At 39.9% G+C, this 18249-nt stretch overlaps 1 protein-coding gene across 1 annotated transcript; it reads right to left on the bottom strand.

Moving 5' to 3' along the window:
* Window positions 1-11300: 11300 nt before the first annotated feature.
* On the bottom strand, window positions 11301-11836 carry LOC148012251 (uncharacterized). The gene is made up of 2 exons (XM_087668682.1): window positions 11758-11836; window positions 11301-11626 (listed from the first exon to the last, which is right to left on the bottom strand). Exons 1-2 carry the CDS (start codon window positions 11790-11792, stop codon window positions 11320-11322), a joined length of 342 nt encoding a protein of 113 aa, XP_087524808.1. The 5' UTR covers window positions 11793-11836; the 3' UTR covers window positions 11301-11319.
* Window positions 11837-18249: the final 6413 nt, after the last annotated feature.

An 18249-nucleotide genomic window follows, 5' to 3' on the forward strand; every position in this document is an offset into this window, starting at 1 on the left:
ACAATAAATGAAAACTGGCCCATCTGTAGGCTGATGCATATCATAAAGTAGCTTACGCAACCAAGCCACCTCACATGCAGCCATTGTTGCACCCCTGTACTCAGCCTCTATGCTCGACAAGGCAACTGTAGGTTGTTTCTTGCTGCTCCAAGTGACTGCAGCACTCCCAAAAGAGAACACATATCCACCACTGGTAGATCGTCTATTAGAAATACTACCAGCCCAATCAACATCAGTGTATCCATGCAGCTGTATCTGAATCCCAGTCTCATAAAATAGTCCATACTGCAATGTGGACTTCACATATCTGAGTATGCGTCTAGCCGCATCCAAATGTGGTTTCCTTGGAGCCTGCATAAACTGACTTACTAATCCAACAGCATAGCTCAAATCTGGCCTGGTAATAGTCATATAAATCAAACTTACTACTATGCGTCTGTACATAGTAGGGTCTTCGAGAAGCTCACCTGCATCTGCGCTCAACTTCACATTCTACTCCAAAGGAACTGAAATAGGCTTACAGCCTGTCATCGCATATTTGGACAGCATGTCCAATCCATACTGCCTCTGCAAGAGCCATATCCCACTTGGTGATCTAATCACCTCAATGCCCAAGAAATAACGCAGCTCTCCCAAATCCTTCATCTCAAACTTTTGCTTCAATAGCATTTTCACATGAAGGATATCTTCATCACTATCACTTGTGATAATCAAATCATCAACATAATACCTTTCTCTGTTTTTCTCACATAAAGTGAGAAATCTGCCTTGGAAATCTGAAAGCCAATAGTGATAAGATACTGTCCTATCTTGTCAGACCATGCTCTAGGTGTTTGCTTCAAGCCATACAAGGCTTTCTTCAACCTACAAACAAACTCAGGATGAACAACATGCACATAACCTGGTGGCCGCTCCATATAGACCTCTTCTTGCAAATCACCATACAAGAAAGCATTCTTTACATCCATTGGATGTAAAGACCATCCCTTTGATGCAGCCACATCAATGACTGCTCTTACGGTTGCCATCCTTGCAACCGGACTGAATGTTTCTTCATAGTCAATGCCATATGTTTGTGCATACCCCTTGACTACTAATCTTGCCTTGTATCTGTTTACAGAACCATCTGCGTTGTGCTTCACCTTATAAGCCCGCTTACAGCCAATTGCATTCTTATCTTTAGGCAAAGGTACCAACTCCCATGTAGCATTTTCTTCCAAGGCATCCATTTCTTCATCCATGGCTTTCTCCCATTTTTCTTTTCCCATGGCTTGCTTAAAAGAAGTGGGTTCTGGTTCCTGTATCAGTTTGACTATATATGCATAGTGAATGGCTATTAATCCATCATATTTCAGCCTATTCACAGGATACCTAGCCCTAGTAGACCTACGCAAAGTAGGCTCACTCCGAGGTGCTCTCAAAACATCCCTGGTCTTCCTTACTCCAGGTGTAACAAAAGAAGGAATACCCAACTCATCATCAATGCTCTGTTCTGAGCCACTGGATTCACCATCCACATAAGAGTGATCTGCATTCACATCAAACATGGGATGATCTACCTTCTCTTTTCCTTTTCGTGATACCTGCATACCACTATCTGCATTGCTTTGAGAAGATTCTCCTGATCTCAATATGCCTGTCCATGGCAAAGAATGTGAACCACTGCTAGAGGACACTCCAGGTCCACTAATATCTTGTGACTGCTGCTGTGAATTCTGTGCAGCATTACCATTTTGTGCATCTACATTATCAATCACAATTACTGGTTTATACCAGCTACTCATCTCATTAAAAAAAAATATCTGCTCACTGTAAACTTACGAGTAGAAGGGTTATAGCATCTATACCCTTTATGCTGCAAAGAGTAACCAATAAAGATGCACTTCTCAGCTTTTGGATCCAACTTGGATCTCAACTCATCTGGCACATGAACATAGGCAATGCAACAAAAAATTTTCAAATGAGAAATATCTGGTTTCCTACCAGTATACCTCTCCTCTGGAGTCATCCCATGTATTACTGCAGTGGGAGTCCTATTCATTATGTAGACTGTTGTAGCAACTGGCTCAACCCAATAAAAATCTTGCAGGTCTTTTTCATTGAGCATGGCACGAGATACCTCTCCAATATGCCTGTTTTTCCTTTCTGCAATTCCATTTTGTTGTGGGGTATGACTACATGAATATTGTTACTTTATGCCATGCTCCTGTAGGAACCTTGCAAACTCATTTGAGAGGTACTCTCCCCCTCCATCTGACCTTAGGCATTTTATTTATAGGCATGTTTCTTTTTCAACCATAGCTTTAAGAGTCTCGAAATTCCCAAAAACTTTACTTTTCTTTTTCATAAAATACACCAAAACTTTTCTGCTATAGTCATTAATAAAAGTGACAAAATAATGACAGCCTCCAAGAGATGCAGCTTTAGTAGTCTACACATCAGAGTGGATTAATTCCAATGGCTTCTTACTCTCTTGGACATGTCTAGGAAATGGTTTCCTTTCCTGTTTTCCAAACTGACAGGCTTCACATATCTTATGCATTTCTGTAACCTTGAATTTAGGAAATCCTACAACAATATTTTGGGCTTGTATTGATTTAAGTCGATGTACATTAACATGACCAATGTGTTTATTCCAGATATCAATATCTGCAACTACACCGATCCCATGTGCAAACATTGCTGCACTCAATTCAGGCATTTCTGCATCGAATGTAAACATTCTGCCCTTCTTATTTCCTTTTGCTATCAAGCGACCTTTATTTTTCATATCCTCAACAAAGCATCCATGAGGATTAAATCTGACATGCAAGCCCTGCTCAACCATTTGACCAATAGAAACCAGATTCTTAGTGATATTCGGTACATGAAATACATCTGACAGGTATTTCTTTTTCCCATGCTGCATAGACAGAGGAATTTTTCCAATCTGCACAATAGGATGTGCAGTATCATCATCAGTCTCCACAAATCCTGATTTTTCCATTTTTCTTGCATCCTACATCCATTCTGCATGACCTGTCATGTGGTTTGATGCACCTGAGTCAACATACCACACTTCATTGCTTTCTTCTGCACTTGTCACAGAATTGTTCATGTGCTGCACCATAAACAAATGCTCATTTCTATCATCACCTTGTCTACTAGAAGATGCATAATTTCCTTGTTGCAATTTCCCATTCATGATGTCATTCTGCTTTTTATAGCAGTCTTTAGCCATATGACCCATTTTACCACAGTAGTAACATTCAACATTGTTGTTTGCATTTTGGCCTCTTTACCATCCACCACAACCTCTTTGGCTCCCCCTGCCTTTAGAGTTACCACGTCCTCCTCCATAGGACTGGTTTTTTTGAGTCTGCTGCATATTGTGATTTCTACCACGGCCTCCAGATCGGCCTCCTCTACCTCTGCCTCTACCTCTTCGGGCATTTGAGTAGAAGACAGTTTCTTTTGAAGTTCCTCCTGAAGAAGATGCACCACCCTTTCTCTACTCCTTAGAAATTAATAGAGCAATTAACTCCTCAAAATCAAGAAATCTTTCACGAACTGAAATGGATGTCCGAAACTGTGCATAATCCTTTCCTAGACCATTCAAGGTCACAGAAACTAAATCATCATCTTCCACTGGCGACCCAATGGAAGCAAGTGCATCTGCAATCTTCTTCACCTTCATGTGGTAGTCGTTGATGCTCATACTTTCTCTTTGCACATTATGCAACTCTTGCTTGAGCTGCATTTTCCTGGCTTGCGTATTTGTGCTATACATTTTTGACAAAGTATCCCATGCCTCTTTTGGCATACTTGCATCCTGAATATGCACAATCATAGAGTCTGAAATACTAATAGAGAGCCACTACATAAATTTTCTGGCTCTCTCATGCCATGCTTTAAATGCCTGCATTTGCTGTTGGTTGGGAATATCAGGAAGAACTGGTTCTTCTTCATTTCCTACAACAAATTCCCAATATCCTTTTCCCATAAGGAAATTCGTCATTCTAAACTTCCATGCTTGGAAGTTGTTCTTGTCAAGCTTTTCAGTTACAATCTGTGAAAGAGAATTAGACGCCATTACAGAACATTGCAAAAAATTCTGTCACTGCAAAAAACACAGCTTCACCCTCACAAGGGCAAATCTGCAAAACTGGCGAAAGTGGTATTTGACCACACAATCACTTCCTAGTGACGATTTTGCATAAATAGGAAACAAGGATGATTCTATAACTCCCAATGTCTCTGCACACAAGCATACGATGCAATTTCTGTGGTAACTTTTCACTGACCTATAGAACAGTGGTCGCACAGCATAAAACAGGGCCTTTTCCTAAGTGCGTGCAGAAAACTTCCACCTCCAAAACAGGCCCGAAATGGCCTCAAATAAAAAAAAGAGAGCAACCAAGGCTTAAAGCCCTTTGCCCGTAGCATATACTGTCCTCTTGCTACACCGCAAAGGGCGTCTCAATCCAAGACAATGCACTCTTGCACTTTTCGGCTGTGCTACCTGCAGAGACTTGCTCCCAAAACAGAAAAATGAAAGCAACACTGGTCCTCTTACCAGAACACCGCGAACTTGGCTTGCTTTCTTGAGCTCCTTACCACGAACAAGGCTCTGATACCATGTCAAGATTGTGGGAGAGAAGGAAGGAGTCTCACTTATAGCTTTCTTGCTTGCACAATGGGGGAATACACACAAGGGTGGAGGCTGAAAACAGTTTTTCTCTTCTTAGTTGTGTAAGCAAAAAAAAAGAACTCTTGTACATAGAAATAGAAGAACCTTATAGATGGGTCTCAAACCAAACTCAAATAACTAAGGTGGCATACTAACTGAGCCACGAACTAGAGTAGATAAGGATAGCTGTCATCTAGCTATTATTCATGGGTGGTGTACCAACCGCATCTGCAACTGACAAGTCGGTGACATAAATGCACAACGGTCACCTTGGCATATCACGAGTGTAGCTCGATATCTCAACACATATGTACAGGGTTGAGTATGAAATTTGAGGATGTTTGCCCTCTAGTTGCCATTCATGTGGGAGTTCGATGTTGGACTAATTGACACAATCAGGAAGAAAGCCTTGTGTGCCTTCATCTGGTTTCATAATGATAGTCTGGCCCTTGTGCTTAGAGGAATTTTTGCCTTATACAACTCTAAGGATTACTAGAGAAATGCACCTAAAAACCATTCTATATTGGATTGCCAAATAGGAAGAAGATGCTTTCATTTGTAAACCCATGGTTCTAATATGTAGCATAAGAAATTTAGGGAGATAAGGATCATCCATAGAAATGAAATAATTGGGTCTTAATTCAAAGAAGATTTACCATTAGATAAAGGAAATATTGTAGCTCCTACGATCATGTCCATCAATTCTACATGTCTGGCACGTAAGATGGCAACCGTGCATGACACATTAAGACCTATGTGGAAAAGAGGGATTATACCTATAGATATATAGCCTAGATGCAAATAGGGTTATTGTTTCTTTTGTTGGTGTTTTTTGTATTTTCTAGAGCACTAAGGAAAAGTGATTAACATGTTGATCTTCAACTAGGGTATCTCCAATACTAAGGATTCCTTGATCTTCAATATATAGAGTCGAAGCTTTAAACTTAAAACGTTTATTCTCACCATAAATATGAGCAGGACCATTTTAAGGTAAAATCCATTTTGAACTTGGATGTATCTCGTCCACAATAATGGTAGTATTTTCCAAAGATTTGTAATGCTCAAACAGAGTTTTAAAAGCAGAGCCAAAAACATTGCCACTGGTCTTAGAGGAAGCCATTAGGATTTACTAGACCTAAGGGTAAACACTTAAAACACAACTTGAATGTCACAATAGCCTGATAGCCTAACCATGACCAAGGCCTTTGACATTACTAACAACCTTTGCTCAAATGGTAGTGTGTGTTATGGCTGCGATACCAACTTAGAGAGCGTGCAGCGGAAACAAGAAACATGGGAAACGAGAGGGACGACACAGAGGAGTTGGAGAGAGAATGCTTGAGAATGTAAATGGTGCTACTCTTATGTATTACTCTATGTGACTGAATTACAAGAGGAGGTATTTATAGTCTTTGAGAGGATGCTCAATGATTGTTGTGAAGAGAGAGTGCGCATCTTTGAGTGCATTGGTATAATGCGCATAGTGTGCTTGGAATATTGTACATCTTTACAAAAGAAAGTGGGGAGTTGGTGAGTCACGATGCTTGATTTGACAAAAGGTCTACAATAGTGTTGTGGATGCTTGGTATTTGTTGAAATGTTACATCAAGGGAATCTCTCCTTTGTTACATCAAGGGAATAAAAAAGGAGAAACCATGGAAGTAGACATTTCTTCCCTATCTCATTGGGGACCTGTTTGGTAAGATAGTTGGGCACATGTTAGATATCTTGGCAAGGTGTAGAAAAAGACTCCATAAAAGGAAGATACTTGTATTCATTGTTTGGAATGTTAGGAACATAGTTTATGATAAACATTGTTTGGTTAAGCGGTTTGACTGGGATTCTTGTGATAGAACATTGGAGTTCTTATAAAATAGTTGTATTTCCTTGAGTCAATTGTTTTTTGCCGTAAAGTATTCTCTCAAATACTTTACACATAACATACTTCTTGTTGCATAGCAACAAAAGCATGGTTCCTAAGTCTCAAGTGTCTAAAATAGAAGAATGCTCAGATGTAGATAGAAGTTTCTCAGAGTTGGTAGTGTGCCAAGAAGTTTAGGTATTGGTGTTACTGACTATAGTTTCACTTTCACTTTCACTTTCACTTTCACTGGTGAGCTCACTATCTGACTCCACATCTGAATAGGATTCAGAGTAGGAGGAGTCACTGTCACTTTCAGCAAAAGAAGAAGAAGAAGATGATGTGTCACTTAGATAGTGTAGATTTACCTTAGCAGCATTGGTTTGATGTTTAGTCTTCTTTTGGCGCTTATTTGCTAAATGTGACTTACTTCCACAAATATAGCATTTGAGCTCTTTTTTCTGTTCTTGTCCATTTTTCTCAATTTTATGAGAGCTATGTCCATGAGATGACTGTCTATGCTTACCATGTTTATGAGAATGGCATGAATATCTTTAGGAATATTCTTCATTTTCCTGTCTGTATCTTGGCGATTAAGATAAGATCTATGACCTTTGGAATAGTTTCGTAATCTTCTATGATAGTTGTTACCACCCTTTACAAATAGGGCAAGCAACAATGAGATTGTAAGATTTTGTCAGGAAAGAAGCAGCGGGGAAAGAGATATGATAAATTTGAGTTCCACCTAAGAAAGAGGAGGAAACTGAAAAGGGGAGAAATGAGAATTCAAACATAAAAAATTAAGAAAATGAAAATTCAAGTCACAAACTTCCAGGAAGTGTCAGCATTGTATTCCCGATATTTTCCCTTATTTTATTGTTGAAGGAAGATTTGGGCCAAGATATGGCTAGAATATTCATGTTACACGAATCTAGAATCCCAGCTCTCTCATTGGTTAGGCCTATATTTCTTTATTCATTCATTAAGGGGAAAAAATAAGAGTCCATATTTCTCTTAATGGAAAATTTTGGTTTAACTGAGTAATCTTTTGTTGTTGGAAGTCTTCTTTGATAGTTTGTTCTATTGTTTATAAAATTTGGCCAACACTGTTAGTAAAATCCTTGTTCTCAGCTTTCATTTTCTATTTGCTCTAAACGGAATAGACTCAAGTAAAGAACAAACTAGATGTTCTTTTATGCGCTTAGCATGAGCACCTAATCCTTCATACAACGAATCTCTCATGTAAATGAGATATTCCTTATATTGTCAAGGGTCACAAAGTTTAGATTTAAAGAAATCTTCTCGAGCTTCTAAGACATCGTCCTGTATATTTCCCACCATTTTGCCAAGAAGTAATTCAAAGAAGAGCAGAACGCGATCTCCATGTTACACAATAGCTAATTTGACTTGGGGATGCATTGAAATCCACTATTGTTTTAGACCACCTACAAATCCATGTGTCATGGCATTCAAGATATCAAATTAGCTATCAAGGATCTTTTGACCCACATATGCATGCATCATGTAGATGAGAAATTTAATCTCTTTAAGAGATTTACCATTTGTGGACCAAATAGGGAAAGAACCAACTTTTTCTTGAACTCCTATCTTCTTGTAGAAATTTGTATAACAAGGTTTGGAATAAGCGGAATAAGCATTCACATGAGTGGTTGGGATTGCTTTAGTGGCATTTACAGGAAGAGAGGATGATACACTTACAAGAGTATCTGTATGTGCATTGAGTAAAGCTTGGAGCATTGAACCTGGAGGAACAACTTCTCTATGAGGATTGATAGGAACAAAATCCTCATGAACCACACTATCTCCATCTTCATCTGAAGAGGAAAGTGTGTAAGCATCTTTTCTTTGAAGCTCTACTTGGGATCTGTAATTTCATGTAGGCAATTCCTGGCTAGGAGCACTAGGTGGATGTTGGTCTATGCTTTCACCCATCATACATGAATCAATGCGAGCTTTCACACTTTGCTGGGCAGCATCAGCTTTATGTTGATCCATGGGAGAAACACATCAGGGCATTTGATTAAGATTACGATTTTCTTTTCTTTGCCTTCGAGGATTGTCAAAGACAGCTTCACCAATATGATCAAAAGCCACCTTATAATTTTGATTTGAGCAATCTAGAAACATCAGCTTCAAATACTTTGCTAAATCTTTGGCGGTGTCACCCGATTGTAAAGAAGGTTGAAACAAACAGGATTGTTGGATAGTAGTGTTTAAAGATCTCTTCTGGATCTTCATCATCAGTCCAAATATCAGGAAATTCTTTATTCAAGTCTAGCATTGTGTAGGATGTAAAGGGTTATGCTAATAGTTTTTCTTTTCCTTTGGACGAGCCTACATGATGCATATTAAGAGAGCACGAGGAAGGTGAAGCTGAAAAAGAACTCCATCCCTTTTGCAATCTTTTGTTAGAAAACATAGTGAAGTCTTGAGTAGTAGGAGTAACAGAGAGTACTATGGATGAGAGGATGGTGTAGAAGAAGAACCTGCTATAGAAACACTAGGATTGAGACCTGTATCTGTGATTTGACTATTTAATGACATAAGCCAACAATTTGATCACAGAGTTGTTGTAGATTCTCCACCTTCTCAATGAGTCCTATGAAGGCTAAATGAGTCCAATTAATAGCTTATAACTTTGTTGTCCAAGATGTATCTTGAGGTTGGAGATATGGAGCAGCTTTGTATTTATGATACTCATATTCAAATTCTTGCACAACATTCACCACAGAAGAAGAGGCTTGTTGAATTAGTTTTCTACAATGAAGACAAATACCATGTTGTACATGTTCATGTGTACACGGTTGAGTATGAAACTTAAGGATGTTTGCCCTCTAGGAAAGAGACACCCTCAATTGAGGTTGAGAGACTTTGAGAATAGAAGTAGTTTGATCCTTCAGCACTTCTTGAGCCATGCGTTTTGCACCTTAATCATTCTAGGAGGAAGAAGTTCTTTTTTCTTCAAGCATGTAATGTCTAGTTGCCATTCATGTGGGAGCTCAATGTCGGACCAATTGACACAATCAGGAAGAAAGCGTTGTGTGCTTTCATCTGATTTCATAATGATAGTCTAACCCTTGTCCTTAAGGAATTTATACCTTCTACAACTTTAAGGATTGCTAGAGACATGCATAAGTAATTCAAGGAGAAAAGGATCATCCATAGAAATGACATAATTGAATCTTAATTCAAAGAAGATCGACCATTAGACAAAGGATATACTGTAGCTCCTACGATCATGTCCGTCAATTCTATATGTCTGGTATCTAACATGGCAGCCACGCATGACACATTAAGAACTTTGTAAAAAAGAGAGATTATACATATTGCTATATAGCCTAGATGCAAATAGGGGTATTCTTTCTTTTGTTGCTACTTTTGTATTTTTTGGAGGACTAAAGATAATTGATTAACATGCTGATCTTCACCTAGGGTATCTTCGACAGTAAGGATTCCTTGATCTTTAATATATACAATCAAAGCTTTAAACATAAAAACTTGATTCTCACCGTAAATATGAGAAGCACCAATCTCAGGTAAAATCCATTTTGAACTTGGATGTGTCTCGTCCATGACAATGGTAGAATTTCCCAGAGATTTGTGACACTTAGATAGAGTTTTAAAAGCAAAGCTAAAAACATTGCCACTGGTATAAGAGAAAGCCATTAGGATTTACTGGAGTTAAGGGTAAATGTTCAAAACACGGCTTAAATGGCACAACAGCCTGATAGCCTAACCATGAGCAAGGCCTTTGACGTCACTAACAACCTTTGCTCAGATGGTGGCATGTGTTATGGATTTGATACCAACTCATAGAGCATGCAGCAGAATTAGAAAACACGGGAAACTAGAGGGATGACATAGAGAAGTTGGAGAGAAAATACTTGAGAATGCAAAGGGTGCTATTGTTATGTATTACTGTATCTAAGTGAATTACAAGAGGAGGTACTTATATGCTCTGATAAGATTCTCAATGATTGTTGTAATGAGTGAGTGTGCATCTTTAAGTGCGTGCCAACGCATGGTATAGTGCGCATAGTGCACTTGGAATATTGTAGATCTTTACAAAAGGAAGTGGGAAGTTGGTGAGTCACGATGATTCACTTGACAGAAGATCTGCAATAGTGTTGTGGATGCCTAGTATGTGTTGAAATGTTACATCAAGGGAATAAAAAAGGAGAGACCATCGAAGTAGACCTTTCTTCCCTATCTCGTTGGGGGCCTGTTTGGTAAGATAGTTGGGCACATGTTGTAGATCTCTTGGCAAGGTGTAGAAAAAGACTGCGTAAATGGAAGATACTTGTATTCATTGTTTGGCATGTTAGGAACATAGTTCATGATAAACTTGACAAAGTGAGGACTACCGAACAAGGTAAAAGTACGAGCGAGAAGCCATTACGAGATGCAAGCAACTGTGTGGCGACAAAGTCATCCAAGCATACCACTCGGCTAAAATGGTTCCAAGCGTGTCTTCAAATGTAAATTTACTGCATAAACATGCAGAAAAACCAACAGTTCTCAAAATCATTAGGTCGTCACCAAACACTAGACAGAACATGTCAGTCGATAAAAAGAGCCCTCCATTTTATCCGTTTATGCATATCCACTGTTCATGCCTCCAATTCAGCGTCAAAAAACCACATGAATTGACACTTTTGAGAAGATAGGTATGTGATGGCCTCCACAATAGAATGGTGAGCTGTGAAATGCACTTGATTTGGAAAGTAAATCTTAAATAAGATACCCAAATCTTACAATACTGCAGGCGTTAGATACTGTCACTGGAGGATCCTTCAGGGACCACGCTACCCAAAGCAGTAGGAGGAGGTGATGCGTTGTTGCGCGTCCTCATCATCTTGCGCGCGTACACAGCGGGGGAAGGACCGAACGCGATCGGGCGGCCCTTTGCGTCCCCACACCTTCCCGAGGAATCGCAGCGTGGCGATTGCCAAAACATGAGGCACACCATCAGCGATGCGATCGCCAGACAGCGCATTATCATCTTGAGGCTTGACGCCGCGATAATCTTTGTCATCTTGCTCTCTCTGATCTCACTGTGGTCCGGCAGCAATGTCCTGCTATCATTACAGAGTGGCATCAATACAGTTCATTAAATGCCTAGACAGTACTAATGCTCCTACATTTTATGCTCTTCTGATTTCAACGACATGTAGAACGACAATACCAAAACCATAACAGCACTTACTTCCAGCGAAAACGGTATGATGACGTCGTGCACATATAGAAGATATCTTATCTATATATTGCTGGATCTTTAGCGCTGCCGACATTGTTAACTTTTTTTTTTTTTCCATCAAGGCAGAGAATTTCTATTAACAGGAAAGAGAGGACAATAATACAGTGACTAAGGGGGACCACAGGATGACATTGATTAATAAAGGCCAGCATGAAACATTACTTACTTTGTTTTGATGAACGGAGGTTGTGCTCTTGTCGTGGTAGCCATTGACCTTTTTTTATGCTGTTGTCATGGTAGCGATTGGCCAGAATCGTATCTTCTTAGTAGGGATTATGAGGATGTGATTATGTTTTTGCGATCTTGTAATAATAACATATTATTACCTTTCTGATTTTACATTAATATCGTTTAAGAAAAATATAGTTGGGTAAACCTTGCTATGCTAGTCAATCCGCAAGGGTATTTTTCATTTCATGTGAGCCCAGGCACCTAGGTATTTAAGTCACTTGGCTGGACCATTGGCTATGCAAATAGCACGGTCGGCTTCAACCGTAGAAAATCTATTGTAGGTAAAGGATCTTGACATCATTTCCCACATTTCCATCTTCCAAGTATAGCCATGCCAACGAGTGATGGCATCCACTCAATCAAGGATAGGGAGACATTGCATCGGTATCTTTTCAGTAAGCTTGAGAGCAACCCTCTATAGAACTATGATGGGAGCTAGGAGTATGAACCAACCTTAGGCTTGTAGCAACTTGTATCTGTAGCATTCTTAGAACCACTTTTGGTATCACAAAGAGGAAGTGCTTGCCTTCTCAAAGCATCCACCATAGCCACCAACTTCATTAGTCGAGCAAGGCATACCTAACCTGCCTCCCTCTTGGCCAAGTTAGAGCATTGATTCTCTTTGCTAGAGATTGCAACATGTCGAGGAGCGTGCCCACACAAAATGCCCATACATTAAATGAGATAATTCTGCATCGTCTAGTGGAGAACGATAACATCATCTTATCTTCTACCCTAATTTACTCTCTATCACTTATTTTCTTAGTTCATCTCATAGAGTCCTCTCTCTTCCCTCCTCCCCCTTTCTCCCTCTCTCCCTCCCTCTCTCTCTATGATTTGATACTTAAGGATTAAACAACAATTATGAAGAATAATAACATCACAGAGATTAAAAAAATAAAGATACCTCCATTATTAGTTGATTGCTTGTAGTATAAAGTGTTGAAGAGGAAGATATCTTATAGCATAGTCCTGAAGAGGGAGATTGCTTGAAGCACGGTAGAGGGTGTTGTAGATATAGATTATTTGATTTTAGCAAATGATATTTTCTTAGTTCATCTCACATAGTCCTCTCTCTCCCCCCTCTCTCTCTCTATATATATATATATATATGAATTGATACTTAAGGATTATTCAACAACTATGAAGAATAATAACATCACAGATATTGCTTATAGTATAAAGTGTTGAAGAGGAAGATATCTTATAGTATAATATTGAAGAGGGAGATCGCTTGTAGCACAGTAAAGAGTGTTGTAGATAGAGATTATTTGATTTTAGCAAATGATATCAAAACCACTCCTGAGATTTCTTGGAGCAGGGTAGAGAGTGTTGTAGATACTACTGAGTATTGCTTCGAAAGAATTTGTATGCAAGAAACCATATTTTAGAGGGAAGAAGAAGCGTACACAAAATTTCGGACAAAACTAGAGCTTTGAGAGAGAATGAAAAAATGCCCAAAAATAGGCATATACTTGTCCCAAAAAAAAAAAAACAATGAAACTCTCGAGTCAAAAAGCTATCTATGGGTAAAAAGTAACTTTCAATTAAGTGGCTAAAATGGAAACAATCAGAACTTTCATTGCTTTGACAGCATGCAAAGGCTGGAAATTATAGCAAATGGACATCAAGAATGCTTTCTTGAATGGTGAATTGCTTGAGGAAGTATATATGGTGCAGCTTGAAGGCTATGTTCACCCGAACTTTCCTACACATGTATGTAAGTTGAAAAAGGCTTTATATGGACTGAAACAGGCACCTAGAGCATGGAATGCTCAGATCAACAGTTATTTACATCAACATGGATTTATATTGGGTGATGTAGATCACAATCTGTTCATGAAGAAGACAGATCATGGATATGTGTTTCTAGCAGAAATTTTAACGTACTAAACCATACCTAGAACTTTGAAGTGTTCGTCCACCAACTAGTTATGCTTTTACGAATCCCTTGAGGGTTATGTCATTAAAAGTTATCTACCTAAATTGATCTAATTGTCTTGCGACAAGAGTGATTTTTGCTTAGAAGAAATGCAAATACTTTTCCTAAGAGATGCAAATAAATAAATTCAAGATGCAACATTCCATGCAAATATGCGAATCAGTCGTGGTTGTGGTCGTCGTAGTCGTAGTCATGGTCATGGTCATGGTCGTGGCCGTGGTCGTAGTCATAGTCATAGTCATAGTCGTAGCCGTAGTCGTAGTCGTGGTCGTGGTCGTGCTTGTACTCGTAGTCGTAGTCATAGTCGTGGTGGTGGTAGTGGTGGTGGTCGTCATCATCATCGTCGTCGTCGTCGTACTCGTAGCCATGGTCATGGTCATGGTCGTGGTCGTAGTCATAGTCGTAGTCATAGGCGTGGTCGTAGTTGTGGTCGTAGTCGTCGTAGTGGCCATCGTGGTCGTGGTCGTGGTGGTCATGCTCGTAGTCGTAGTCGTAATGTAGAAAAATAGAGAGACATGGAAGGAGAGGATAACAATTTAAGAAAGAAAAAAAAAGAGAGAGATGGAAGGAGAGGATAACAATTTAAGAAAAAAAGAATGATAACAAAAACAAATTGTTTGTTGTAATGTAGACAAAATGGAAAATGATAAAGGTCCTGTTGTTCAAGATCGCGAGGCATATCTTAATCAGCATGTCCCATGTTCTTGCTCTCAATGCAAGCTTGCAATTAGACAAAAACGTCGATTGTCTATAGAACACGTACGATGATTTGGCGAGTTTCAATCTGAGATCATTGATCAAGCACTTGCGGATTTTCAGCAAATGGTAAGAAAAGTTAATATCAATCATGCATTATACTCACAAGCTAATTGAATAACATATACAATAAGATTGGTTTTGGCTGGTAAAATTTCTATCTAAGGAGGTGATGTCTTATCCCAAGGAGGAGTGCACCCTTTGCAGCCAATTAGAAGAGTTCGTGGGCGTGCAATAGATGGAGTGCATGAGCCAATCTACCACTTCCAAGGCCAATCTATACCGTCAATGCCAGATGAGACGTGTAACCTTTCAAACCTACCTACAATCTTAGAGCCTGAGATGGAGGCAATGATCGATGCATTGATTCCCATGGATGTCGAGACTTCTGATCCGCTTAGAGAGGAAGCATCCATATCATTATATGATGGGTGCCGAGTATCTCGCTTGAAGACAGTGCTTGCACTCTTAAGTGTGCATGAAAAATACGAGTGGAGCAATGCGAGTGTGACCGAGTTATTCAGCTACCTTGTACATACGCTTCGTTGATTTTTTTTCGGCACTATTATTAAAAATATATGTGCTTTTTAAAGGTGTTTATGATTTTTTTAAAGGTTATTGAAATATCATATATTACTACTTGCAAATACCATGCCTAAGTCTCGTGATGATGCATGACATGTTTTATGAAAGCTTGGCATAGACTACAATAACATCCATGCATGTATCAACAATTGCATACTATTTCGAGGAGAATATGAGACTATTGAGACATGTCCAAAGTGTGGTGCTCACAGGTATTGATAGGACTTACAAGGGCAAACCATCCCTCAAAAAGTTATCAAAAACTTTTCACTTATCCCTTGCATAAACCACATGTTTCATACGTCCGGCATGGCGAGCTTGACAACGTGGCATGCGCAGAATAGGTCCACGAATGGAGTTCAACGAATATCAGCGGATTCACGTGCATGGAGCCACATTGACTCTACCTTCCCAAGCTTTGCTCGAGAGCTAAGGAATCTTTGGCTTGGTCTTGCAATGGATGACGTGAACCCATTCGGTCTGCGCTCAACTTCTTACATTGTGTGGCCTATATTCCTTGTCAACTACAATATCCCTCCATGGCTTTCTACGAAGAAAGGACATCTCATCCTTAGCTTACTCATCCCTGGCCGCTACAAAGTCAAAAATATGGATGTGTATCTTTGTCCATTAGTCGATGAGCTTAAGATTTTGTGGGAGGAGGGGGTCATCATACAAGATATGAGCAAGTGCGATGGTCGGCAGTCTGCCAATATTCGAGCCATTCTCATGTGGATGATGTATGACTTTTTGGGATTCGGAGAGTGCTCAGGTGAACAGGCCTCCGTTCTTATTGGTAATATCTATATTTTATCTCATTCAAGCTTGTATTCACTGGGTTGTGGTGTTGGAACAGGTCTGGTTACCTCAAGTTATCATGCATGTCCATTGTGGAGGCCACAGTTAGACTCCCGAAGGTCACGAACCATGAAGAAGATGGTATATCAAGGACACACCGTGTTCTTGCCAGAGGATCATAAACTTAGGGAAGGTTTTCTTGGATGACCTCCAACACGTATGAACACGCAAGCTAGTACGAGCTGAAAATGGTCCACACGGAGTCACATCCAAATGGATTGCAGCGATTCTTAGTTTTCTATGAGTTGCCATATTGGACCCAGTTACAGGTCAATCACTTGTTGGATTCCATGCTTATTTATAAGAATGTAGGCAGCTTGCTATAGGACCACATCACAGGAAAGAGAGACACTATAGGGGCACGAATGGATTTAAAGGAGGTAGGTAAGATGGAGGCTCTTTGGCCGTAGTGGAGTGTTGATGGTCGCGTGCAGCTACCTCGCACTCCTTGGGTTTTGTCCACTAAAGAAGAGTGCATTGTGAAGCAAGTAGTCAAGTCTATCCGCACTTCGACGGGTATGATGCATTCTCTCAGGTCTGCATTTTCTAAAGACAACTAATTATCAGGGCTAAAATTCCATGACTGGCATAAGATATGTCAGGTTTGTACTATGAATGGATTGTAATTCGCATGCACATTTTGCTATTTGGAGTGTAGCCATTATTCATAATGCTTTCTCATTTGTGGCAGTTTTTACTACCAATCCCGATCACAGGATGTCTTACTCTAGAAATATGTGGGGCCAGGTTGTCGACTTTGGTGCAATGGATCTCACAGAAGGAGATTAAGACATCCTCTATTTAATCCGCGAGGTGGGGAGTAGTGGAGATGGTCTGTCTCTTTGAGAAATACCTGCCCACCAGAATGCACACAATACAAATCCACCTTCTTTTGCATCTTATAGATGAAGTGGAGATTACTGGACCTATCCATATACGATGGATGTTGTTCTTGGATCGCTTCATTAAAACCCTGAAAGTCTTTGTGCGATAATGAGCTCAGCTAGAAGGTAGCATGGTTGAAGGTTCGTTGGTGTCTAAAGCACTAGTGCATATCTCACAATGGCTACCAACGGTTGATCCAGACAACAAAATGCTATGGTCGCGCTGAAGGACAATGATAGACTGACTGGAGAGGTGGTGATTGGAAATGGGATAGAAAAAAGAATGGATGCCTCAATGGAGGAGAAGGTGAATCACTTTTGTATGTTGCACAATGCCTATATGGAGACGTGGCTCGCCAAGTACCAGATCGATAGGCAAGATCGAGAGGAAGCGCGATCTGAATTCTAACGTACTACATGTCATCAACCGATTCGATATCCTGAGGGCATGGAGGAGATGCCATGGTTCATGTCAACGAGATGGTTTCATGGAGCTTTGACCACAGCGTCTCGCAAGAAGGGACGGAGGTCTCAATGGAGGAGTGAAAATTCTCGAGGGGATGTAGTCCAAAGGTGATGAGGTATTTAGGATTTGTTGTATCTATATTTTATATGCGATATCGAATTTGAGTGTTTCCATGTACAGTACAAAATATATAGTGTAGTTGTCAAGAATCGCGTGGTGGGGGGACTAGCTCAAGATGCTGCGCCGAACACACACAGAATGCACAAGGAGAAGCTCACTCAAGAGACAAGAAGAGAGATGGAGGCCAAAATTTTTTCTTGCTAGTTTCTTCTTCTTCTTCCACAATCTTTACAATGTACACAAAGTATGGATAAGATACAACATAAAGAAAAGTGGCCTACTAAGTCAAACAATGCATAACCAACTACACTAGTCGACTGACGCTATAACTATGCCAGCTGTAGATAGGTGTAACAACTTGAATATAATAAGTAATGAGTCAGTGGCTATGTGAGAGTCATAATGACCACCGACGTGCTAAGTGTAGATGTGTGGACCCATCTAGCCAGGCGGTCCATCTCATCAATGTCCGCATGTGTTGAGCTTGTCATCACTCCCCCTCAAGCTCAACTGTATCTCTGCAACTCCAAGTAAGCTTCAAAACTTTTGAAGCTTCTCTGTACCCAATGCCTTCATGAAGATGTCAGCTATCTGATCTT

This window comes from Lygodium microphyllum, chromosome 27 (assembly GCF_053477565.2).
Source record: "Lygodium microphyllum isolate KBCC chromosome 27, Lygodium_microphyllum_v1.1.10, whole genome shotgun sequence".
NCBI classification, from domain to species: Eukaryota; Viridiplantae; Streptophyta; class Polypodiopsida; order Schizaeales; family Lygodiaceae; genus Lygodium; species Lygodium microphyllum.

What these genes read in the sequence shown, in the direction of transcription:
- LOC148012251 (XM_087668682.1), bottom strand. Translation starts at nt 11,792, where the DNA reads ATGTGCACGACGTCATCATACCGTTTTCGCTGGAA. An exon ending in TCATACCGTTTTCGCTGGAA is followed by an intron (nt 11,627 to 11,757) that starts GTAAGTGCTGTT and finishes TAATGATAGCAG; the next exon opens with GACATTGCTGCCGGACCACA.